General features: G+C 37.0%; 1 protein-coding gene across 1 annotated transcript in view; it reads right to left on the bottom strand.

The window, feature by feature from the left end:
* Nucleotides 1-4,376: 4,376 nt before the first annotated feature.
* Nucleotides 4,377-26,374, bottom strand: part of LOC140160162 (uncharacterized) — a 51,168-nt gene continuing 29,170 nt past the window's right edge. Inside the window, exons 6-10 of the mRNA XM_072183439.1 lie at nt 22,743-22,884; nt 19,301-19,476; nt 10,971-11,142; nt 6,621-6,782; nt 4,377-5,327 (exon numbers count right to left, since the gene is read on the bottom strand). Of these exons, the coding sequence (XP_072039540.1) occupies nt 6,646-6,782; nt 10,971-11,142; nt 19,301-19,476; nt 22,743-22,884 (627 nt within the window). The 3' untranslated portion in view covers nt 4,377-5,327; nt 6,621-6,645. The remainder of the gene's footprint in view (nt 5,328-6,620; nt 6,783-10,970; nt 11,143-19,300; nt 19,477-22,742; nt 22,885-26,374) is intronic.

Genomic DNA, 26,374 nt, shown 5'->3' with positions numbered 1-26,374 from the left:
CAACAACATTGAATTGCGTTTTCTGTGGACCTAATGACGAAAAGTGTTTTTAGGGGGAAGTGTTAGCTTTCGTTTGATATAAAAACAAATCTGATTGGATAAAGGGAACACTTTAAAGGTTTCGACAAAAAACAATCACAGAGGCCCATTTTCCCGCTAGAAGCCCTACAGCTCTTACGATGCTATGCACTCAACCGTGAAGTGTAATCAAAGACTGTGTGGAAACAATGCACTGCTTGCTTGGAAGCTCTTGGAAGAAAATATGTGCTCAGGTGTATCGAGGTGGAAACTGTGTATAGATGGTTTATAAGACAATCGTTTTTGTATAGAAATCTTTCCATATGTACCATGATGTAACTTATTGAAGTTTGCTATATGTCATTACTGCCTTCACTTTAGTGTCTAGTCGCTCATGTCCTGTCCGGTCCTGTTCTGCACTTAATTATCATCATTTGCAACTTCTAGGGTGACCAGACATTGCGAGCCTTACTCTTTTTGGCATCCCACCAATGTTTTCTTTCATTATGGTGAAAATAAACTGAAACGGAAACTGAAACTGAAAACTTTGAACAAAAGAATTACAATGGATAATGGATCAAAAGAACAGGGCTATGTAGTAGATAAAGGGTGAGAGACAGACCATTATCAGAAATAATGGGCGTGTTGTTCATGACTGGTGAGATGTTAGTTGGTTTGAGGTTGAGACCCCGATAGGGGCCGAAACCTCAAACCAACTAACATTGAGCCAGTCATGAACAACACGCCCATTATTTCTGATAATGGTCTGTTTTGAACCGTTTATCTTGCATATACGGCGAGCAAAATTAAATCGTTTGCATCAAAATATGTATATATAATTGTTTAAAAATAAGTTTAATGCCAAACTTTACTTTCTTGAATTAAAAACACTTACATCTCAGACGCCAGCATTATCAAATCAATAACAGTTATTGATCTAAATTTACATCTGTATTTGAAGTGGTTTGGTAGGTTATTAATTACCCCGTGACCATTGTTGTTCAAATGATTAATGAATAATGCAAAGAGTTGTTTGGTCTACAATCTGTTTTAACACCATGAAATGTGGATCTTAGACAAATGTGAGTAACCAGATATTTGAAACACCTAGTAACGTTGTGTCCAATGGTGCTCCCCATTATGGGTAGGTCACAGTAAGGCTTTGCACCCCCAGCCTCTTGACTTGTAATGAGTACCGCAGGTTAGTTGCGAAGCTACCCTGGTCGGGTAGTATCCCGGGGGTTCTTGCCTACTGTCTGTTCAATTAGCTTAGATTCCTGAATTTTTAAGATATTTGAAAAAATAAAACATTTTGGTCAAAGTCATCAAAGAAAAGTGTTAGCACAGCCTTAGACCTAACGTGATTTATACTTTTCAAATTCTAAAGTTCAATTTAAAACCCCATTTCTTTTCAATTTTGGTCTTTTCCCGCGATATTTTTATAAAAAGCCGTAGAACGTCGGGTACCATAAACTTTTTGGAATCAATCCATTTAGAGCAATGGGGACGAATGTCACAATGCGCAGAGATGGTATTTATTCGACCATACGCATCAGGAAGTATTGTCCAGCAAAATATTTGCCAGTATGCCTAATTTGTGTTGAAACCCTACTGTCGAAACATTACGTTATTATTTATGGGAACTAAGGTTTTCTAAAATAGGCCCAGCTTATATAAATACATTCCTTGTGTATTTATTTATTTATTTATTTATTTATTTATTTATTTATTTATTTATTTATTTTTTATTTTATTTTTATTTTAAATATATATATTTATTGTGCGAATGGGCCTGAGAATGGGTCTGAGAAGGTGTAAGACTATTATAGGCCTATTATAAAACTACACATTTATTTTCAATTTGTTATTTCGTTTTGTTTGTTGAATACAAACTGAAAAAAAGAAACAAAAGAACTTTTATACAAGAAAATATTATTTAAAACAATTTAACAAAGTTACTGTATCTGAAAATGTCAAGCGAATGCTGATATTCTTGGGAAGGAATGGTGGTATTAAACAAAACTCAATTTACATTGTAAACCAGTTGAAATGAGAACGAAATCCATAATTTTAATGTCCTTGTTTAGGAAAAAATAATGCTCAGAATAATGTTATGCATAAAATTTACTCGCGCCATATAATTTCGTGTAACAAAAACCGGTGGACCATCATCACCTATAGAACCTATCCAATAACCGGAATGGTATAACAATAATGGCAGGACAGATTGGTGGACAGATTGTTTTGCTAAATTGGATAGGGTCTATGCCCTAAGTTGAGAATGGACCGTCCCACTCGATTTGTAAAAAGGTCGCGAATCCTTTCGGTGGACCCAAGTAACTGCAAAAAAAGAGGCAAAATTGAAAAGAATTGGGGTTTTAAATTGAACTTGGGAATTTGAAAAGCATAAATCACGTTAGGTCTGTGCTAACACTTTTCTTTGATGACTTTGGCCACAAGTTTTTATTTTTTCAAATATCTTAAAAATTCAAGAATCTAAGCTAATTGAACAGACAGTAGTAGTTAATTAGCATGGACCGTTGAGCGTTTTTGGGTTGGGCAAGGATAAAGACAGATTCCCTTCTAGAAACTTAACTAATGGCAAGTTTATATACATGTACTGAGTATACATTCAAGGAAACGGTTACTTTTCATTTATGAGTATTACCTCGTTATGCTAATTAAATTTTAATTGGCATAAATTTAACTATGTTTATTAATTGAACACCAGTGGTGTTATATATAATATTACTGTTAATGTTATACGGACTGCAGTAGCCCTCTGTAATTTTCTTTCCATGTAACATTTGCATTTAAATCGAGCTGTAAATGCATTTGTTTCGTAAGTCTACCTGAGACTATTAACTAACTCAGATCAGGAGGGTGAAAGGGCATAGGAACAATGCCGGAAACTACGTCACGCTATTGGTCGACCTAGGCTACATCATTTTTAACGCATGCGTGTTCGTCAATACAGCTTTAGTCTCCTCCACCTTCGCAACACGGTACGTGGAGTGACTGGAATCACAATGACGGCGGAGGAGAATACTAGCTGGTCAGAGAGTTTAATTCTATCAAGCATATAATACCTGAACAATCACCGTCATTTCATCGATTTAGTACAAAATATATTGTATACTGAAAATATAATTTTAAAATTGTAAACCTGTTAACTTATATATTTGTGTAAGTATATTGACACGTAAATAAAATCATGTTGAAGACAAAATGGCCACTAATCCGCCTATTGTCTAGACCTAGGCTACATCTTCCGGTTTGGTTTATGTAACCTAGGATGCTTATCCCTTTGTATCCCTGCTCAGATTCTACATGTATGTTGTGATTCTTTCCATAGTGTTTCTAGAATGTCCGTGGTATTCCTTTTGTTTAGCTCGCAGCCCGAGACCGTTATCTTGAGCTATTGTGTTGATAATGGTCTCTGGGCAGCTAGCCACCTCCATTACTCTAGGTAATGGTTGGGGCAGCGAACCTTAAACAAAAGAAATACAATGGATAATCTGTGAATAGAAAAGGGCTAGACGTATATAGATGTATACAAGGTTCTAAAGTTACGCAAAACAATTATGAAAATAAAAGTCTAAAGACATTTTGTGTTTTGCAGAGAATGATTGCGATGATTAGTGTTTATTTCATCTCTATTATCTTGAACAATTCTCATCTGAATTACTTCTAGTTCTTATATTAGTTTAATGTAATATGTATGTATAAGCCTTAAGCATGAAGCAAGTAAAATGAAAAGTTATGAAGGTGCTTCCAATGTAGAATATTGGTTTAGTTTTGAATAATCTTAAGGATCTAAAATGAGCGTTTATTGCGTTTCGACAGTATTTTTTTTGTGGGACATGAGAGCACCTTGACTCGAATTGCATTTTGAATACGAAGCATGTCTTTCTGATATCAAATAATTTTCATTTTTTTAAAATCACAATATAATACAAATTTTATGACAAATTATAAAAGTATGATATTTTTCAAATTTTTGATATATAACAGTCCTCGAAGTAAATTATATAAATCTAATGACATATTCTTAAAGTGTATGTAGCAGGGAGGAAAATCGACGGTCAATTGAAAATTTTGACCTTTCATATTGAAGATATGGATTTTTTCCCAAAAGACCTATTTTTTTTTGGTGTTTTGGGAAAAATATCCATATCTTCAATACGAAAGGTCAAAATTTTCAATTGATCGTCGGCTTTTCATCCCACCTACATACACTTTAAGTATAAATCATCAGATTTATAAAGTTTACTTCAAGTACTGTTAAATATCAAAATATCAATTTTAATGATTTGCCATAAAATGTGTATTAAATTGCAATTTCAAAAAATCAAAATTATTTGATATCAGAATGACATTCTTCGTATTCAGAATGCAATTCGATATGTCTGATGTGCTCTAATGTCCCACAATAAATACTGTCCAAACGTTCATACCCCAGCCCTTAATGCAAGAATAAAATTCCACAATTAGCTCTGATGCTTTCTAATTAGACCCTTTGCAATACTATGTCATCAAATGACTGTCGTCCAAGATGGATTCCAGAGGATGTCAGACATGAATCGAACAGGTGATTCAAATGTCATACTGAAATGAAGCAAGCCTGTAGATCTAAGATGGCTGCCATTTCAGTTATCACTACTGATCCGGTTGGGATTACATAGGGTCGATTGTAAAGCAATTGGTACTGTTCCATGAAGAAAGAAAGATGCAGTTAATGAGACAGGAGGACGAAAACTTTCTTCTTCTTAACTTTCGTTTAAAATTATTGCATAATTGACCATTTGTAAAGAAACTGAGATTACGTCATTCACCATGCGCACATCATCAATGCGAGCTTTTCGACTGGTCGAGTGTTGACAAAATGATGCATAATTATGGCATCAGGAATTACCAAAATGGTTTGATATTTGCGATGTCATTATGAAACATAATTTACCGTAAAGATTCGCCTAATGGCACATACACTTTGACATAACTGGAATTTTCGTCACAAACTAAAAGTGTCCATCCGTAAAAAGTAAACCCGAACAGCATTATAAGGACAGATACCCTTAATTCTTTTTGGGATTTTCAAAGGAGGGAGGGAGCTCTCTATTTGTACGTTAAATTTTACCTAAGGCAAAGGAGTTCATATGCGCCATTCGCCGAATCTTTACGTATAATTATGATGACATTTGATATTCTGTTACATATCTCTCAAATCGGGTAAAATTATCGTGAAGTTATCGTGAATTTTAAACTATATACAGGTCAAGAAAGATGTGTGCCGTCCGTGCAGTGCGTTTCTGAAAAAATAAAATAGCAAAATGAATATAAGACCAACTTTCATGAAAATCAAAGGTCACCATAAAATACATTTTTTGTCAGTTTCCCATTTTCACTGCAAATAGTCATTCCAAGTCGTTTTTATATTTTCTCGCACAAAAAAACTTTTATTACAATAATTATTATTATTGATGTTCTTGATAAGCAAGGATTTTGATCCGATGAGTGGTACGGTACAAGTCACATATGGCAAAGTTTCCATTAGATGGCATAACAGAAATTTACACGCAAGTAGGCTCCTACAGCAGCTTACAGCTTGTTGGTATCAAAATTGACTTAAAACTGGGAAAAGGATGTTGCTACTATATACCCTCATATTGAAGTTGAAGTACTCAATGTTATCAAGAAAGCAAAAATGCAATTGTGTTGTAAGGAAATAATGAATATGATGTAGGCCTGAAATGATTATATCTGGTTAACAAAATTGGGGAAAACTGCCCAAAACGTAGGCCTACCTTTGGTTTTCAAGAGTTCATAGTTCCAAAGCTGCTAATTTAAACATCCAAAGCAATAGAAAGGAAAATATGAAGTTTGCACTCATTTTCCTTTCAAAGTTATAGCCAATTTGAAATTGACATTTTGGGGTAAAACATTAAACAATAATTACAAATAAATTCATTTTCAACCCAATGCATTTTCTCTCACAATGCCCCTTGTTTTGAAAGTCTCGGCTTTACACCTGTACCAATTTCATATTGAAGTGCCCTCCGCGGATTAGGGTTAGGGTTAGGGCTAGCTCTAGTTTTATAGGGGTTGGATAGTATTCTATATACTTTATTTCGAAGTCCCAAAAAGTTATTTACCTTCCTGGGGTTATCTTTAATGAACCAGCATCATGAGGGGGGAGGGGAGGCAGTATCATAAACGGAATTTAAGTGGACAGTTGCAGGGGAGTGTGAGCTTTCAGTGTTTGTGCTCAAATATTGAGACAAGTCAGATGACATTCAAGAAAAAAGGTACTATGGTTTCTAAAAGAGATCCCAAAGGCTTGATATAAGGGGTGCCATTTCTGCTCCATGTCAGCGATTTTTTTTTCGTGAGAGGGGAAGCACCGCACCCAAAACTTTAGGTCTGGTATATTTTCTCAAGAGAAGAGCCACAAGACCTAGTATGATTGTTGGCTTCCTTGACTAAATTCCGGGAAGATCATTAATAATTATGAAGTACTAGAAAAATATGACAACTGCCATTCGACCCGCCTTAAAACACTGCACACTTTTGTAAAGAAAACAACAAGTAGATTTGCAACTTACTGTAAAGGTCTGCATGATCCATATTTTATAAACCAACATAAAGGAATTCGTTGGGACTTCCCCATCCTGGGTTACCAACCACTCCTCCTGTAGCCTCATTTACCATTGTGCTTGGTACGAGACCAGCACTAACACCACGAGCAAGAAGAAGGGCGGCGGCACCTGAAATAAGAAAGTAAGAATAATATGCTCAAATTACCAAATAAACGTGATGAAAATGCAATGTATTGGTTGTTCATTTACACATTTCCAATTGCACTGTAATTTCATACCTAAATGGAAACTTTTGGAACGCCTAGACTAAATTAGATTTAAGGGTAAAGAGTGTCATGACTTTCATCGGTGCTTTTTAAAAAATATATAATGTACATTATAAAATATCTCTCCATACAAAGTGCTTTTAAAACATTTTTAGTGTGTATAATTTTGCCCTCTATATTTTTGTTTACTGTTATTTTGGACTGATAGTAAATCAGTGGCTATCTTTAACAAAAGAATAATCCATTCTATTTATTTGATCTCGTGCGCTACTTTGTAAAATTTGAATGTTTCTGTCAGTGGCGGATTTAAGCTGTCAGCAAATCAGCAAGTGCTGACAAGGCCCCCTGGTATTTTGGCCAAAGGGCCCCCTGCTTTTTTTTGTTGTTGCTTTAATTGTTTTCTGCAAGGTTCAAAGGTGCGGTTGGTAGAATAGTACTGAAAAGGTTTTATGCAAGAGGACATTCTATTTATGCCAGTAGGCCTATTTATGATTCTTGAAAAGTTTCATTTTGCCCGTTTTGGACCCAGCAAGAGGTCAAAGGTCAAGGGCCCCAGGGGCCAAATTAAATATTTGGGAATACAATTTCTATAGAATCAGGACTACGAATTGGTACCTAGAGCATTATACATTCTCAAAATAAAGTAGGTCATCTAGTATGGGCCCAGGGCCCCCAATGTTAGATATAAGGGTATCATCAAAGCTGGCTCTAAAACTACAAAGGACCCCGTATGTGGACCGTGATATAGGCCTAAAGGTCTTTCCTCTTTGATATTAATTTTGCCAATTTTGGCCCAGCAGATATCCAAGATCAAGAGTTCCTGGGGGCCCAAATGTCAATACAAAGGACCATTCGTTTCTCAATAACTATTCATGGGTACATGAGCTCCAAATGTAAACTATTATTGGCCCACTTGGCCCTTTGTTTTAAGTTTAACATTTGCGACCCTCTGCCCCAGGGCCTAAATGTTTAAACAAATTAATTTAAAGCAAATATAACAGTTCATGGTTCTGAGTTGGTACACCCAGTACTTGGACAGTGTACCTTTCATGGGTACATGAGCCCCATAATGTCAAATATTATGGGCTACAGGACCCAGATGGGCCCAGGCTCAGGCCCCCCAAATTGCCCTGTGCGTCTTCCTTTTTAGACCTAAACACCATGTTTTGGGCCAAAATAGGGTAAAATTTTGCCCGCGCAAAGCGCACTGGCCCTGTAGGCCTATATATAGGCATGTCACAGTGGCTGCACAATAATTCTGCCACACTGTGCATGCAAGCATAACAGTAAATTGAAAAGCGCGCGCATCAAAGTTCTTCAATTTTGGCAAACATCCATGTCGAAAAATCAATTTCCTCATATGTGCTATTTATCACAATTGTTTGAATTTTTGATATATGGTGTGTGAAACCTTTCTGTAACTACCGTCGGGTTTTGATTAAATAAATATTGCTTCGTTTATGAGATACTACCTGTTTTTATGGATTGTTGAAGATCCCTCATAAATCAATAAATATAGGCCTTTTGAAAAATCAAGACCTACCACCATTTAGCTGAAACACTAATCTTTCTAAGCATGTAGATTATTTCAGTCGACAACGAATGGCACACTTGAGGAAAACGAGTTAAAACAAAACATTTTTAAAGTGAGTTTAAAGGGAGTAATATTCCAAACCACAATAGCTCTAAGCCATTGTGTGTGTCCAAACCACACCATTTTTGTATACGCGGTATAGTCGAGTGGCTGTTACTTTTACCATTTGTCTTCCCACGTTAATCCAGATAACAAAATGTTAATTTAAAGTCTCATTGCAAATGAATTTTTATTTTTACTTTTCGGATTTGGCTTTGAGCAATGGTGACACATACCATATTTACAGAAAAAATTAAAATTCTATCCCAGACACCGTCAAAATGTCAAAGTTTATATTTTTTGTATTATATTAAAGTAAATAACTGCAGATTCTTTACTCAACATCATAACCGGTTCATACTTGACAAATTTATGATGAGTGAAAAGACTTTCATGAAATATTGAAAAAAACACAAAATTACTCATGCCTAATTTACATAATGATATCATGAATACATAATTAGCTGTAATTAGCTAATTTGCATAATTAATTACTTTTTGTGTATTTTATGTTATCAATTGAAAGAACTTTGTATACATATGTGTGTGAAAAAAAACCGCACCCTGATATCTTGTACGGTTTTCTATTGGCATCAATTTTGCATATTAATTAGCTGAACTTAGTCATTTTTTCAGCTTTAATTTGTCTGCAGATTGGCCGCAATTGCTAAAATAGTATATTTGGTTAATTTATTATAATTATTCAATGATAGATTTTTTAATTTTGTTTTCTTTGACGAAGTTAGAAAAGATATGCAATTAACCTGTGATACTTAAATTAACGTTGCTTTTTCAAGCAAGCGTCCAAATAAACCTTCAAAATCTCGAAATGTGCCAATTTTGTCATTACTTCAATTTGTGGCAGATATGCATTCCATTTATGAGCATCTTAAAATTGACACTACATCACAATGCATTGACCGATTTCAATTCGGTTTTTTGATTTTTGTTGCTTTAATAAAGCTCATTCATGTAGAAACATTAAATAACGTGTCTTTGCAGCGCTTATTTTCGAGGTGATATACCTACTATATAGCAAAATTCACCTTCATTTTAGGCTAAAACAGACTAAGGTGCATAGGCGTAGATCCGGTGGGGTGTATGTGAGATAAATCCCCCTTTTGCACCATGTTTTAACAGTTTAGTTTCAAAATGGCAACATTTTTCGCGCGCCTTGCGCGCATTTTTACCACAAATTTGTTTTCTCGCCAAAATGTCCTGATGGATTTCAGAATTTGTCCAATCCCATCACCCCTAATGTCAAAATTCACGCGTACATGTACCAACGTATTAGCTTCCTATGATATTAAAACTGATTCTGGGCCTTAATCTGGGATTTTGCTTGCTTGAATATCAAGCAAATCCTTGTTCTTTAGTACCTACCGTTTAAACTCTCACAAATCTTATAAACCCCGATTTGGGTATAGAATAGTCTGAAATTGCAAATTTACCAAATGTACATCAACGTTTACTTCAAATAATATGAAATGGAAATATTCGCGCACTACTCGCACATATCTCATAACATTGCGCCGAACTAATGCTCACTGGCCATTGTTTTTCTTGCCCTTCTCCCGAAAAAAAAAGATCAGGAACGCTCCAAGTCAAATACTATTGGGCCCCCGGGATATTTTGCTGAGAGGGCCATTTTCCTTAAATCCGCTTTCTGTCCCATATATGATGCGCAACGCGGTATTGTTGGTCGAAGCAACCAAAATATCAATTTTCATTATCTTAATCATTGATTTATTGTTGTTAATGAGTTTAATATGTACGTTTGACAAAAGTGTTGTTGTTTCAGCCCTCTTTACAACATAACTCAAGAACCACAGGACTAAAAGTATATCTGTGATATTTGAATTCTTCTACACATTCGCTATGAAATGATCAATGCAATTTTTGCCAAAGCTCACTACTATTTGCAAGATGCTGTGACCTATCAAATCGCAACAGTTTAAAATAGTTGCTCACCTTAAGACCCTTGTTTATTATGGGTGAGTCTTTTTTTTGGTTTTTTCACCCGTGAGCCCCAGATAGCACAATGTATCTCTATACGTCGCACTGATATATGCCGAGTCTCTATAGACGAACGAGCCAAGTCATCATGGTCAAGATTCGGTCGGCCGGGTCCCCGCAGCACCTAACTGGTGCTGTGACTGCCCAATTGGGTGGATTAAACCCGCTTAAAATTCGATGTTAGATTCTTTTGTGTTGTAATCTGTCATCATTCTTTTGTCTACGTGTAACACGGGTGATAGAATGCAGTTTAAAATACCCTTCAAGGTCGCATCATTTCACATTTTAGGTGAGATAGCTGGGTCCCCGTCGCGGCTATGGCCGGCTGCTATTGAGGTGTAGGAATGCGTGATATTGGATTCGTCTATAGGCTACCCTAGAAATTATATTTAAAAAATCAAATTAGAGTATCACTTAGAATCGAACTAAAAACCTGGTTACCTGAGACGTGTGGGCAGGCCATGGAAGTTCCACTGATTGTATTAGTGGCGCTGTTACTGGTGTGCCATGTGCTAGTGATGGAGGATCCTGGAGCAAAGATGTCCACGCAGCTTCCATAGTTGGAGAAGGATGAACGAGCGTCGTTACTTTCGGTGGATCCGACAGTAATTGCCTATTTGATGAAATATGAAACAATAAAAAAATCCCTTAAAAGGGATGAGCAGCGACAAAGTTCATCATTTGGCTATATAGGGAACAAATTTAGAGTAATCTTTGTTTAAACAATCTTAGCTATTTTTTGTCACATCAGGATCAAATGTCAATATTTCGAACGACAGTACAAGCTAACTATAATTTTATTTGGATACAACATGTACAAAGGATTTCATGATTCTTTTCTGGTAGTCAACCGTAAAGTACTGCGTCATATCTTGGATCCTTGAAACCATTCAGAAAGACACATAGTTTTCATCAAGATTTTCTTGCCAGTTTAGTAGACAAAACACACTTAGTGTTCCCTTTTAGCAATTGCTAAGGAATAGTAGGCTAATTTATAGCAATCATGCATACCCTTAGTTGTGGTGCAATTCAACATATAGGCCTACATCACTCTAGCCTAGCCGATGTATTATTTTTTCAAAACTTCTTAGCCCCCTTGAAGTCTAATGGTGCGTCCCTAATCATGTGAAGGACATATGAATCATATTGTATGAAACACATCTTATCTTCTCTGTAACGAATTCTTAATTAACCAATTATGCTATACACAGCATGACCCGAATGTCGAAGCTGCTGAACAGGCGTTTGCTTGAGTAAACAATCACATCATGATACAGACCACTCCAGCTCACTCGACAGCACCCTTCTTCTTCCTTCTTCCTTATAAGTGCCTCCCTCATATGTATGAGTATTGTCGCACTGCGTACAGACAAGCTGTACTTATTTTTTACTCTGGATCCTAGAGTAGGTGAGTGTATTTTGAAGTACAGTCAACATAACCGGGATGATCCCCTGCTCTTTTCGAATAGCCTGTGACGTTCTTTAACGTGCACACTACATTAATGTGAGAAAATATGCATGTACACAGGACCGACAGCTTAAAGTGCCCTCCGAAGCACTAAGCAAGTAGAGTGAAGTGTCTTGCTCAAGGACACAAAGAGCCGGACCTGGGATTCGAACCCTTGACCCTTGGGTTCACAGTCCTATGCCTTAACCGCTAGGCCACGCTCTCCTCCCCTTAAGTTATTAATAACATTCACTTAAAGGAAATCTGTACCATAAACTAATCAATGGCTAATATAGTTATATACCCCTAAATTAAACATACCAGACGCTCTATATGAATTTCGGAATATTCCTAACAAAGAAAAATTACTTTTAATCCTTCATTTCTGCGATTCAAGGGAGCCGCCATGATAGCTGCTTGCGAATCCTTTCTGCCACAAGCGGTAGTGTAACCTTTCACACAGACCCACGGCGAGCTTGTGTTGCTGTATGGCATTCGCGACCCCTACAGCGAATTGGTTTTTGTGCTGTTGTGCTGGGTTGCCAACGGCAACCCAGCACTTATTGCTTGGGTTCTGTTTTCTGTTGTTTCTATAAGTAATTCATGAAGAAAACGGAAACTTGTAAAAATGTTGCAAAAAATTGATCAAAATGGTTATGACAAACAGAAATACTCAAATTGGCCTGTGCAGATATCAGAAATATTGTGTTGATTTTGCATATTAAGGGCTGGGGTATGAACGTTTGGACAGTATTTATTTTGGGACATCAGAGCACATCAGACATATCGAATTGCATTCTGAATACGAAGAATGTCATTCTGATATCAAATAATTTCGATTTTTGAAATTCGCAATTTAATACACATTTTATGGCAAATCATTAAAAATTGATATTTTTGATATTTAACAGTACTTGAAGTAAACTTTATAAATCTGATGATTTATATTTAAAGTGTATGTAGATGGGATGAAAAGCCGACGATCAGTTGAAAATTTTGACCTTTTGTATTGAAGATATGGATTTTTTTTCCCAAAACACCAAAAAAAAAATTAGGTCTTTTGGGAAAAAAAATCCATATCTTCAATATGAAAGGTCAAATTTTCAATTGACCGTCGGCTTTTCCTATCCTGCTACATACACTGTAAGAATATATCATTATATTTATATAATTTACTTCGAGGACTGTTATATATCAAAAATTTGAAAAATATCAAATTTTTATAATTTGTCATAAAATTTGTATTATATTGTGATTTTCAAAAAATGAAAATTATTTGATATCCGAAAGACATGCTTCGTATTCAGAATGCAATTCGATAGGTCTGAGGTGCTCTCATGTCCCACAAAAAATACTGTCGAAACGCAATAAACGCTCATTTTAGATCCCTTAAGGTAAAATAGGTATCTTTTAGGAAAATAATTTTTCTGAATCTTGAAAAGGAAGTTTTGCTGGTTCTCTTCACTAGAACACTTTTCTTGGCAGGCTATGGTATATGTGGGCAGACCGGGTACCATGCATGTTTTGGAGTTCAGTATATATCTCAGTGTGTTGTATGGTATGTGATCCAATATCTCTGGTGAGAGCTACCTGCTGAATTATGATGACATATTGAATTTACACATCTTACTCTATTCATGTTCCTAGTGGTCTGTCTGTGGTGGTCTGTTAATGTTATCTTGTGTTGGATAATATTGTCAAACATGTTTGACCATGCAACATGCAGTAAACATGGTAATCGAAGACCTGTGTTAATAAATAAGCAAGATCACTGAATATTGGAAATTATGTACATTTCCTGGTAACACAATGATGACCAAAAGCTATTGATGCACACATCACCTTCAAATATTTGGGTCTATTTTTTTATGATGAAAAATATGTCACAACTAGAATGAAGCTTTAGGGCATAGGTCCTAAGTAATGATTGAATTTTGTTACTAAGAATATTATCAGTAAACATTCAATCCTTGGCTTTAAAGGTGCTATTTGGGGGTTCAGTATGTTTAGGCCTGTAATACGTACTGGTACCTTCTCAAAAAACAAAAAGAGCTATGAATGAATTAATCTATACTATAAGGTGCGAACGTCGGTTGTTTTTTAGGCCACAAGACCATTTAGCAATCCATGTATGTGGGTATATGTGTAGGGGTGTTTGTACCTTAACAGTGTCTGCTTCCTACTCATGCCATCCAAACCTGGTAATAATAATATTTGAGTAGGAGGACAATACGTGAGTGGAGATATTTGAGGTCAAAGGTCATCTAGGTGTCAAATGAGGTCATTGTTGATTTAGATTAAGCGATGGGGGAAATTGCTCTCCTTTGTAAAAGTAAATTTCAATGTCAAACATTACCTAGTGATAATAATCTCTGCGTAAGGGAGCATCAGGTGAGTGAAAATGTTTTGAGGTCATAGGTCACAGGTCATATAGGGGTCAAATTTTGGAATTGTTCGTATTGGGCTTTAAGTTGGTGAACGTAAACCTGAAGAGGAGTAACAACGTAAAGAGCATATGAATTGAAGTATAAGAATTGGAATGGCACTGATGTAATGAATCCAACTGAGTCATCAGTATCTGGGAAAAAGTGCCTGATTTTGGGGTTTGAACCAACCAAATCTTGCCACTTCAAATTATTTTGACTTTTTTTATAAAAAGAAATATGAAGTTACTCATTGTGAACAACCATGTCCCAGCACATCCCTTTTTAAAGGGATTTTTATTAGTGCTGTTTTTACTTTTCGTTCTCAAAAGACATTGTTGATCATAAATATTACTTACAATAAATTTTTTGTTCTTCCGTAGTTTGATCAGTAGCGTAGCCAGCGGGGGGCAGGAGGGCAGAGTGCCCCCCTGACAAAAAAATGAAAGAAAAAGTGCCCCTCTGACAAAAAATGAAAGAGAAAATCAGGAGGGCAAAGGAAAAGAAAAAGGGCAAGGAGCCCCTTTTCTAGCAAAATTCAGGGCCAAAATAGTGTAAAATACACATTTTCCGCGCTACGCACGCACATTGTAGCAATAAAGCCCTTTTTAGCCGGATAATGGGCGAAAATAGTGTAAAATACCATTTTTTTCGCGCTACGCGCGCACACCATCCCAATAAGGCCCTTTTCGGGAAGCTTGAAGACATACAGTCTCTATGTATTGTATGATGCAACTGCAATTTTTTTCGTCTGTGCCCCCAAAATTTTATTTTGCCCCCCCCCCCGACCAAGAAAGCTCGCTACGCCCCTGAGTTTGATGGGTAAAAATTGTCGCGTTTTCTTTTGAACGAATGTTGAATCTGAACTTTGGTACAGTACAACAAGGCATAAATGCCCTAAACTGCAATTTTGGCCAGATTGACACGTAATTTAAAATCTAGATTAAAGTGAAAGATGTCATTTTTTGACCAACCTCTGATCTTGACTAAGGTTGCAAAATGTCACACATTTTCGTACATTTTCATATAATTAACATAGTAATAAGAAATGTATGAAAAAAATGAATTAATTTTTTTATCGCCAAAAGTAAATATGTTATAAGAATCAAACTTACAAGAAATATTGACTCTTGTCAAATCCTACAATTCTGTCAGAGAAAATCTGCATATTTGTATTAATTTTTTTAAATTAATTGACATAATTGATTAATTAATAAACATTTTTTCAATGATTTACCATAACTCCAAAAATGTCAAGAAATATGTCAAATTAAAGCTAATGTAATGCTTTATAAATTGGTCAGAGCACATTTTGCAAAATGCATTTAGTATTTTAGTTATAAAATCCCAAACATTCTATTCCAAATTTTTGCTATACACGCACAGGAGCTGTACTTTTAAAATCCGCGCCTAATCCAAAAATGAGTCTTTCACTCCATTGTTAAAGGTCTGTGCTCCCTGTTGCATTATAGAGTGACCAGGTCCTAGAGTGTGATGGTTTTGCAGCAGATGACAGTGTTCATTCAAGCCTGTCAAGGTCAGTTATTAGCCACTTGCTGAATGGCTGGGCATTATCATAGCTATCAAAGAGATGCCTTATGCAGCTGCCAATCACAGTAGAGGTTTGATAACATTTTGTTAAAACCCAAAAGTGATATAAGGACAAAGCTGTGCATGTTGGTACTTGGTTGTTTAGATTCCTATATGTTGAAAATCCCTTGTAGTAGTATTTTTGTATGTGTAGTGAATATTGTTCATAAATTATATAGCTTTTAAATTTAGGGCATTTATGCCCTGTTGCACTGTAGTATTCGCTTCGTGTCACCAAAGTTCACGAGGGACGAGGCTTGTGGCACGGATTTCGCTGGTTTCAAAATCGGGGTACCGTTACAGCGTAATAAAAAATACATCGGGTATCAATATGGCAGCCACCATGGATCGCAAACTCACCGCTGATCGTCGTAAGGAATTAAGATTTTCTCCTTTATTTGGACGTATATAAGCTTGGGACTTTTACTGTTTGTCGTTTTTATTATTACTGCAACTATATAGCCATTGATTGGTTTATGGTACAGATTCCCTTTAAGGGTATCGCAAAAATGTTGTCACAGAGATTATACAGTCTCCTTATCAGTCGGTTTATGTCGTGCTGTTTCTGATAGTGGCAAATACAGAGCGAGGATGAGACTACACTGCATTTTTGGTTTTATATTAAGCTCATTTATCGCGTGTTTGTTCAATGGTGTATCAAAAAAAGTCACGGAGAACCACCATTCGTCTGTAGGTTGTTTTGGTGAAATTAAATAGGGAGCGCGCCTGGGGTGCGCTGCTCCAAAAAGCGACGATACAGAATTGAAATTTTGTTACAAAGATGTAGGTCTATGTCTATATGACCCCGGCGAGGCTATACACCTATAGTACAAATATCGAAACGTGTACGCGCCGCAGACATAGATCAGCAATCTGGTAAATCAACGATCCACAGTGTCGACGTCCTATACGATAAATATAAATTTAATACTCCGTTGGTGAGCGACGGGCGAGTGGTATTTCACCGAACGCAAGAAAAGGAGTTCTATCTGATTGGCTAGCAATCGATCGCTTAGGTCGCTTAGTAGTCAACTACAAACTCAAAACTGAGCAATGTATTCAATTCGATTGAAATCGATATTCTATTATTGACGTAGATAAAGAGAGTGATAGTGTGTCAATAATGTACATTGTATTGCACCTTGATTCTACGTGCATTCCTTTATCTAATTATTTTCTCAAAGAGTTGAAATGATCACAATTTTTACCCAGGATTTCAAAAGTTTACCGCAAAATTGCAGTTAAACATATCCACAGCAAAATACCGGTCCTCACTAATTAGTGCATCTAATTTCCAGTTAGTGTAATTAAGATAAAACCTGTGATCTATCTGACAACAAATAAAATTTTCTTGCAATAGAAATATCATATGGGATACTGATATGGTAGGCCGCAACCGCCACAACGTGGAGCTGCTACGCGTAGCTGACTTTTTGCTCCGTGGAGCCAAATTGATCAATCATAATCATGTTAGAGTTTTTCATTACTCGGAGGTAAAACTGACCAATCAAGTACGACTTACTCATTACGTGAAGCGAATTTATTCATTAAGAATTTGCCAGACGAGCGTCACGTAGTTGCAAGATATCCTCGGTCACGAAAGTTATGATTCAACAATTAGTTTATGAAAAGTACGAACCGACTTATTATTAAGATGGACATGCACTCATAAGAAACTCATACCGGGACTCATACAGTATTGTACATAACTAAATTTATATAGCTAGGCAGAGTGGTGGTAAACCATGCACACAGTTCTGCGATCTGCAGTGTATCGCCGGGAGCTAATTTGTATAACTTGCGCGGTGTGGCCTGCGGAATTCGACCTTCAGCAAACTGCAAACCAGTTCGGATTTACTTTATATACTAGTAGTAGGCCATACATACTGTAGTTACTGTCCGTTTTCCTATACACAATACTCAGTGACCTCTACAAATAGTGTATGTTAGAAGTATAGTCCATTGCCTAGTTGACGTCACTGTGTAAAAAATAACCGGCCAATATTTAAAGTATTCTCTGAAATTCTAGAAAATATAGTTTTGTAACATGTCCTAAATTTTTAGCTAATTTAGGTGTTTGGAAATATTGGTACTTTTGTACCAAAAAATATGAAGAAATTATTTCTAAACCGTGTTAAGTCATTAAGCTTCTCATTTTCAAGAACGATGGTTAACAATAAGCAGACTATTGTCTCATTTCGTAAACAAAAGCCCACAGTATTGTTACCTTGCGTTCGCTTTATAATCGTTCACCCAACTGAAACTATAATACCAGCTCATTGCTCATTGCACAGGTAAAACAGACACAAGTGCAGTGTGTATTTAACCAGAGAAGATCTGATGTAACATAGTTGAGCTGTTTTCATTGAGTGTTATCTTGGTTTAATAGCTTTTAATAGGGTCCTTCAAAGTCCTTCAAAGGTCGTGGTGAGTTCTACTGTAGACATGACTGCATCATGATTATTTTAAAGTCAACAACATTCAACAATATGATCACCGTGATAGTATGAGAGTATCAGTACCGTGGGTGTCAGTGATCCTGGCCTGACACAGTAGACAAACAAACAAACAAACACGCCACACACATGACACATGCATGCAAGGTAACATTGACTATACACTAATCAAACAATGGTATTGATCCTGTACAACTGGTCGTGGTTTATTTACAATCGATTCATTTAAAATCCCCATAGTAAACATTAATTTTGGCAAGAGTTTTCTCTCTCTGGAACGAGGATGCATCCACTGGCTCCGCGTAATGAAAAGATCTAACATGATTGGTCAATTTAGCTCCGCGAAGCGAAAAGTAAGCTACGCGTAGCAGCTCCACGTTGTGGCGGTTACGGCCAGCCATATATTGATCATGCGAAAATCGTAAAACATAGAATAGAAACAGTGTGGCAGGCTCTCAAAATCTCAAATTGTATGCTTAGCCTGAGTCGCACGGCCTATCTCGAACAAAATCACCATGCGTAGTTGTTGAAAAACGTGAGGATTCATCGTACTATCACGGCAATTTTTAACACGAAGATATAGGGACGATGACGGTGTGCGATCCTGTATTCATTTTTTGTCGTCAAAATATTTGGTATATATAAACGGGCAAAGTTTTTTCAAAATTTTCTTTTTTAATTATTTTGGAAAATATCTACGTTTACTTTTGCACCATTGTTGGCACACTGTTGAAATTTTGACGACTTGACTCAAATACTTTAGTATGAGCTAGTATGATACTTAATCATTGAACATGTTTATTGTATACCCGATGTTTCAGACTATGAAAGTGGGAACCCAAATCAATGACTTACCGATGGCTCCCTGGCTGGGGAATAGTTGCAAGCATTAGCGTTGGAATTGCCGGCAGCTACAGACATTACAATACCTCGGTTTACGGCATTGTTAACGACATTATCAAGAGAACTGGACGCACCACCACCAAGAGACATTGAGCCTACACCACCATTGTTGGGCATAGAGTTGACACCTGAAAATAATCATAAAAAGGTCAAATCAGGGGCGTAATCAGCCTGGGGATTGGGGTGTGTGGGGGGTGAGGGAGGGATATGTGTGGGTGTGTAACGAGTTGTGACCCCGGGGTGGTGACTCATTTCAGACCCAAAATTTAAATGACTCGACTCAGATCTTGACATTTTCCAATTGAAGATTCATAGAGTTTGTACAGTGACTCGAGTAGCTTCGAGTCATTTGACTCCTACTCGACTCGAACTATTGATAGAAATGACCCGACTCGACCACCATGACTGTCAACTCGTTACAACTATGGTGTGTGTCTTATTTGTTATCGGTCCAATCTAACCGCAAGGACCAAGTAAGTAGAGAGGTTCATTCGTGTGTTCATATCGCATGATGATGCCGAACATCACTGTTCAGGGTACTGTACAGCATATGGTCACATGATGAGAACTAAATTTTAACGGTCTAGAGCCTATATACTGGTCTATGGTCTACTTAGATAAGTCTGTTTTGATGTTGAATATTATGGTTGCAAAAAAACACATTTTTTGTTTGCTTAAAGATGAAGCCCCACTTTTGGTCTAAGATCCTTAGGGAATTAGTCAAGGTTAAAATGTATTCATGTAAATTCTGTTATGTCTATCATCAAAGTAACAGGTGTAAGTCAGTTCTTCACAGAAGAACTGGCCAAGCGGGGCTTCCTCTTTAAGGACCAGTTCGTGAGAAAGAAAGAACAGTTTACCAACCCAAAGTGTTACAATTAAACTAGACAACAAATAAACACAAATCCCGACCGCACGCAACCCAACTTGAAAAAAAAAACGCAAGGGAATGTGCCGGCATGGGATTCGAACCCACAACCTTCCGATCTCTAGAACATACGCTCTACCAATCAGGCTACCAGCCTCCACTGATAATGTGGTTAAAACTGGGTCTAATGTGCAGTGATGTGAGCAGTCGAGAGGTATACAATACACCCACACAAATATTACGCAAGTACACAAGTACAGGAGATCATTACTGATCGTATCCCCAGCATAATACAAGTAATGGGGCTACGCATCCTGCACAAGAACAAATAAACACAATGGGGTTCGATTGTTTGCCACAAGAGGAAACTGATTACAATTAATAAGAAAGAAAGAACAGTTCAAACCCAAAGTATTACAATTAAACAAGACAACAAACAAACACATATCCCAACCAGCACACAACCCAACTTGATAAAAAAGCAAGGGAAGGTACTTCGTACCGGTACCTATGAGCGTGTTTCTACAGGCGCACCACTAAGTTACCGCTAAATGGATAACGCTATCTTACCGTTATCTTACCGTTTAACCTGCTGTTTCCACAGACAGGTTTTTGCCGTTGGCGTGTTCATACCGGTACCGTTTAATCTGAATGACAATGCTAGAATGGATTGTTTAATGGTTGATTATTGCTAAATGATCACTTTTTTTGTTATATTTTGCAAATCAACAGCAAAGTTTTACATTTTACACAGTTTTTCACTATTTTGTAGCATTTACAAATTTCCGTGCCACGAGCAAACCCCGAATTCCGTGAGTTTTTCTGTTTTTCCGTATCACGAAGAAATTGTGGCTTTACATAATAGTTTGGACTTGTTATGTTGCCCAGGCTGTTATTAACGTTTTTGTCATGGCGTCTGTCCAATTAACATATTGATTAACAGCCATTTTGCTCAATAATCGGCAAGTTACCGCTTAGGTCAGTTTCCACAGAAAATCTACCCGCTTCGTCAACGGCAAAAACCTACTCCAACGAGGTTTCCGTTGGCGATGAAAAGGCGTTGCAAAAAGGCGTTGGAGGCTGTTTCCACAGGAGTGATTAACGGTTCCATACCGTTTCCGAAACGGTATTTGGCTCTGTAGAAACACGCTCTATTATGGTGACTAGCGTGTTTCTACAGAGCCAAATACCGTTTTGGAAACGGTATGGAACCGTTAATCACTCCTGTGGAAACAGCCTCCAACGCCTTTTTGCAACGCCTTTTCATCGCCAACGGAAACCTCGCCAAGGGTTTTGCCGTTGACGAAGCGGGTAGATTTTCTGTGGAAACAGACCGAAGCGGTAACTTGCCGATTATTGCACAAAATGGCTGTTAATCAACATGTTAATTGGACAGATGACATGACAAAAACGTTAATAACAGCCATGCGCGTATTTTATTTGGGGGGGCATTGGGGCGCCAGCCCCGGGGTAAAAAGCAGGGGCGGCCAAAATGAAGGAGCGGCGGAAGAAGAAGGGGCGGCAAAAACAGGGGCTGCAAAAACGAAAGGGGCGGCAAAAAGAATTAGTAAATAAAAAAGGGCGGAAAAATTTGAAAAAGCATCAAAAAATTTGAAAAAATGGTACTATACATGAAAATGTGCTGCTTTTTTTGCTGTTCACTTTTTCAAACGACCGAGGAAAAAATTGGGTCAACTTTTTCGGGCTGTTGAGGAAGGGGCGGGAAAATTTAATTTTCTTCAGCCCCCCGGGGTTGGGGCGGCCACGGTACGCCACTGACAGCCTGGGCAAAATAACAAGTTCAAACTATTAAAGCCACAATTTCTCCGTGATACGTAAAAACAGAAAAACTCACGGAATTCGGGGTTTGCTCACGGAAATTTGTAAATGCCACAAAATAGTGAAAAACTGTAAAAAATGTAAAACTTTTCTGTTGATTTGCAAAATATAACAACAAAAAGTGATTATTTAGCAATAATCAACCATTAAACAATCCATTCTAGCATTAATTCTAGGCCTACGATGCAAGATTCTGGCCATACTACAGTAAAAGGTAAGACAAAATACACTTTTAAAACAATTCATTCAGATTAAACGGTATGAACACGCCAACGGCAAAAACCTCTCTGTGGAAACAGCAGGTTAAACGGTAAGATAGCGGTAAGATAGCGTTATCCATTTAGCGGTAACTTAGCGGAGTGCCTGTAGAAACCCGGGGTAGAAACACGCTCTATTACTTTTTCGTGGGGGCTAATAGTCTATATAGAAGTCTAGCCATTTTTGTACTAATCACAATGGAATGAAGCTAAATATTCACCTATATCATGTATATAGCTTTATTCAGTAAAAATAAATATTAGTACTGAGAAACTCATGTTTAATCTTCATGGCTCATTGGAACCAAAATGACACAAAGACTTACATCGTGTGAGGATGGAGTGTGTGGGTAGGTAATGTAATGATTACCTGGGTGGGTGTGTATGTTGATGGATGAATATCAAAGATTTGAGACTGAAAAATGCGTACCGTTTACAATGTTTGTGGTTGATCCAGATCCTTGGCAAGAGAGTACACGGATAGATTTAAGATTACAGCTCTCACAAATACCATAGATCGAACCCGCGGCGGTTCCGGCACAATGGGTTCCATGCCCATTACAATCCTCACCTCAGTTCTAAATAAATAAATAAATAAATAAATAAATAAATAAATAAATAAATAAATAAATAAATAAATAAATAAATAAATAAATAAATAAATAAATAAATAAATAAATAAATAAATAAATAAATAAATAAATAAATAAATAAATAAATAAATAAATAAATAAATAAATAAATAAATAAATAAATAAATAAATAAATAAATAAATAAATAAATAAATAAAAAAAAAATAAAAAAGAAAGAAAAAAAAAGAAAGAAAGAACATATTTATCGCTTTTATATTTTGGCTTGTCACGATTTGAACTGCTTCCAGCTGACATTTATTTATTTACTACAGGGTTTATTGTTCTATTGTGTCCGATATGAGCGCTGACATATAATATATAATGTTGCGAATCAATATTCAACCAAGGGGGTGACACTAAATTCACGGTTGTTACCTAGGTGGGTTTACACCCACCTAGGTATTGGTTTTTTAGTCGTTTTCTTCCGCTGGCAAACTGGCTGGCAACAGAAACTCATCTATCAGGGCACAGTTCTTGAACCCCAATATATTTGTATATTCATTGAATAACCTTTGACAAATTTGGGTACAAAAAAACTCATACTCGGTAACAAATTCAAAATGCTATGTCACTTGCACATATAATCATGGAAGTATACTATATAGTGAGCAAGGTCAGAACAGATCAAAAGTAGAATCAGACATGCAGCTGGAAGTTGATTCCCAATTGGGTAATAAAACCACCCCTTGCTGCAACCCACTCATAACTCTAATTTCACTGACCTCCAAGCAAGTGATGTCAGCCACTTACTCCGATTTCACCATTCAGAAGTTCACTGTTGTTGTGGATATTATAATGTGCATATGATGAGCATTGATCATGTTGATTACCTAGATGGGGAATTTCCACCCCCCCCCCAGCTAGGTACTGTTTTGCTATCCGATCTTTCTTACCTAGCTGGTGGGTTTAGGCTACAACCCCCCGAGCTAGGTACTGTTTTGCTATCCGATCTTTCTTCTGTCTTCTTCTTCTTTCTGACAATAACGTCAAATTGCTTCTCCTCCTACATGTTACACCCTACAATCATGTCACTTGCACCACAGACCCTAGAAAGTTCTATGGTCTGTGCTTGCACATATGTATCGGCTATATCCAGTGGCCATAGGGTCTAAACAGAATTGAGGTCAAAAGGTCATTAAGAGGGCATTTCCAGTATTTAACCAAATACCTTCAAAATGCTTCTTCTGTCACATATCATATAGTACAATGATGTCATTTGCATATATGCATCAGCTATACCACACGCCTATAACTTGCATACAGAATTGGGGTCAAAGGTCATTAAGGGGTAAAATCTTACAATTGTATTATCTGGATATCTGTAAGGGGTATGGGGCTCAAACTCGGTGACGACAAATCTCATGACCAGGGGAACGTTTTGCAGGGGTCATGTCAAAGGTCATGCAGAGGTCAAATTTTAGAAATGCATTTCCTGTACATCTGTAAGGAGTACGGGGCTCAAACTTGGTGACAACAAACTTAATGACCAGGGGAACATTTTGGAAGACTTTGCAGGGGTCGGTCAAAGGTTATCTGGGGTTAAATCTTAGAATTCACTTTCTGGATACCTGTAAGGGGTATGGGGCTCAAATTCAGTGACAACAAATCTCATGACCAGGGGAACATTTTGCAGGGGTCAGGTCAAAGGTCATATAGAGGTCAAATCTTAAAACGTCTTTTCTGGACATCTGTAAGGGGTACGGGACTCAAACTCGGTGACAACAAACTTGATGACCACGGAAACATTTTTTAACATTTTGCAGGGGTCAGGTCAAAGGTCATCTGGGGTCAAATTTTAAAATTACTTTTTCTGGACATCCGTAAGGAGAAAGGGACTCAAACCCGGTGACAACAAACGTCATGACCAGGGGAACATTTTTGGAACATTTTGCAGGGGTCAGATACCTCCACAACACCAACACGCCCCACCTAGGTTTTTGGTCTATGACCATCATTTGCCACTAGTTCTATTAGCAACGCAAATCCTATCAGTACGACAGCAACTTAGCTCACTTCCGGTAATTTTTACCGGCGTGACCTCTGCTGTTACGTAACGCAATGTTGAAAATCAGGTTGCAAATACGGTTTTTCAGAAAACATTAAAAAAATGGAATACACGAGTCGTTTCTCCCTTTATTTCTATATTGAGCCCATAGATAAGATATGAAACATGAGCATACGGCAAAGAATAACGTGTGAAAGTTGAATTATTGTGGAAAAAATGAATGCTTTTGGTGCGCGAAGTAGCCTAAAAAATGAGAGGAAAATGCATGTCACGATCACTAAAATGGTTATATCTACAGCTTTGGGGAAACGCCGGTCTAATGCTTTTCTGTTATGATAAACATTAATTAACCTGAGCTTGTATTAAATTTTCAGCGAAAATGAGCGGTGGAATAACCTAGTCGTAGGTTGAAAAGTTGCGGTCTTTGAGTCCTCGTGTCGTTAGCGCACGTTGCAAGTGTCACGATGCTTCACGAAATGTATCCCAGCCGGCGCTGTCTATTATACATGTTATATAGTCTCGGTCCCAGCCGGTTTGTGCTCCTTCGTCACTAAACAAACCGTCGGGCGACAACCTCATAGTACGTCTTTTCTGATTGGCTAATCATCGTCAGAAAAAAATCTTCTGGTTGAGAATTGCTGTCAATCAGCATGATCAGTGTCGGGCTTCAATGCATGCAACGGTTTGTTTAATGACGGAGGAACACAAACCGGCTGGGACCGAGACAACATGTTATATTGATCAATTTCATGTTTAGGCCTAATCCTACATTCGATTTGATATCTTTTTTGCAAAATTGCATTTAAGTTCAGTTGCTTTCAATATGAAATAATTTCAAATAAAGCATGTCAAACTTAAAGGAGTATTTCGTGATCCTAGCATTTTCTATTTATGTCATTTTTCAGTAGATATCCACGAAAAAAGCATATTCCCAAAATTTCAGTTGATTCCGATATTGCGTTTGCGAGTTATGCATGATTATGTGTATTACACTGCTCCATAGACAATACGTTGTAATTTCGTTCTGGTGCACCAGAACGAAATTCAAAATTCACGATATCTTTGCTAAACGAATTAATCTGCAAGAAATATTTTGTATATAAACATTATGTAGCCAGAGGTTTCCAGTGATATAAAAATCTCAACTTTTTTTTTGAGAAAAGTGGGGGATGAGGCTGTGGATCACGAAATGCCCCTTTATATATATTTTTAAAAGTTCAAGATTATATATAGGCTTATCAAATAAAGGAACGTCAAAACAGATTTTCACTATTTTTTAATTGGACTAGACCCCTCCCCTATCGACAACATATTTTATGAGCTTTTATGCATAGTACAGGGTGTAACAATAAAATTTGTACAATTACATTTTGACTTCTCAGGAAAAAACTAAAAGAGTTACGGCACAAATGTTATATGCAATA

This window comes from Amphiura filiformis, chromosome 9 (assembly GCF_039555335.1).
Source record: "Amphiura filiformis chromosome 9, Afil_fr2py, whole genome shotgun sequence".
Classification (NCBI taxonomy): domain Eukaryota; kingdom Metazoa; phylum Echinodermata; class Ophiuroidea; order Amphilepidida; family Amphiuridae; genus Amphiura; species Amphiura filiformis.
This window is presented reverse-complemented; position numbering and strand designations above follow the sequence as displayed.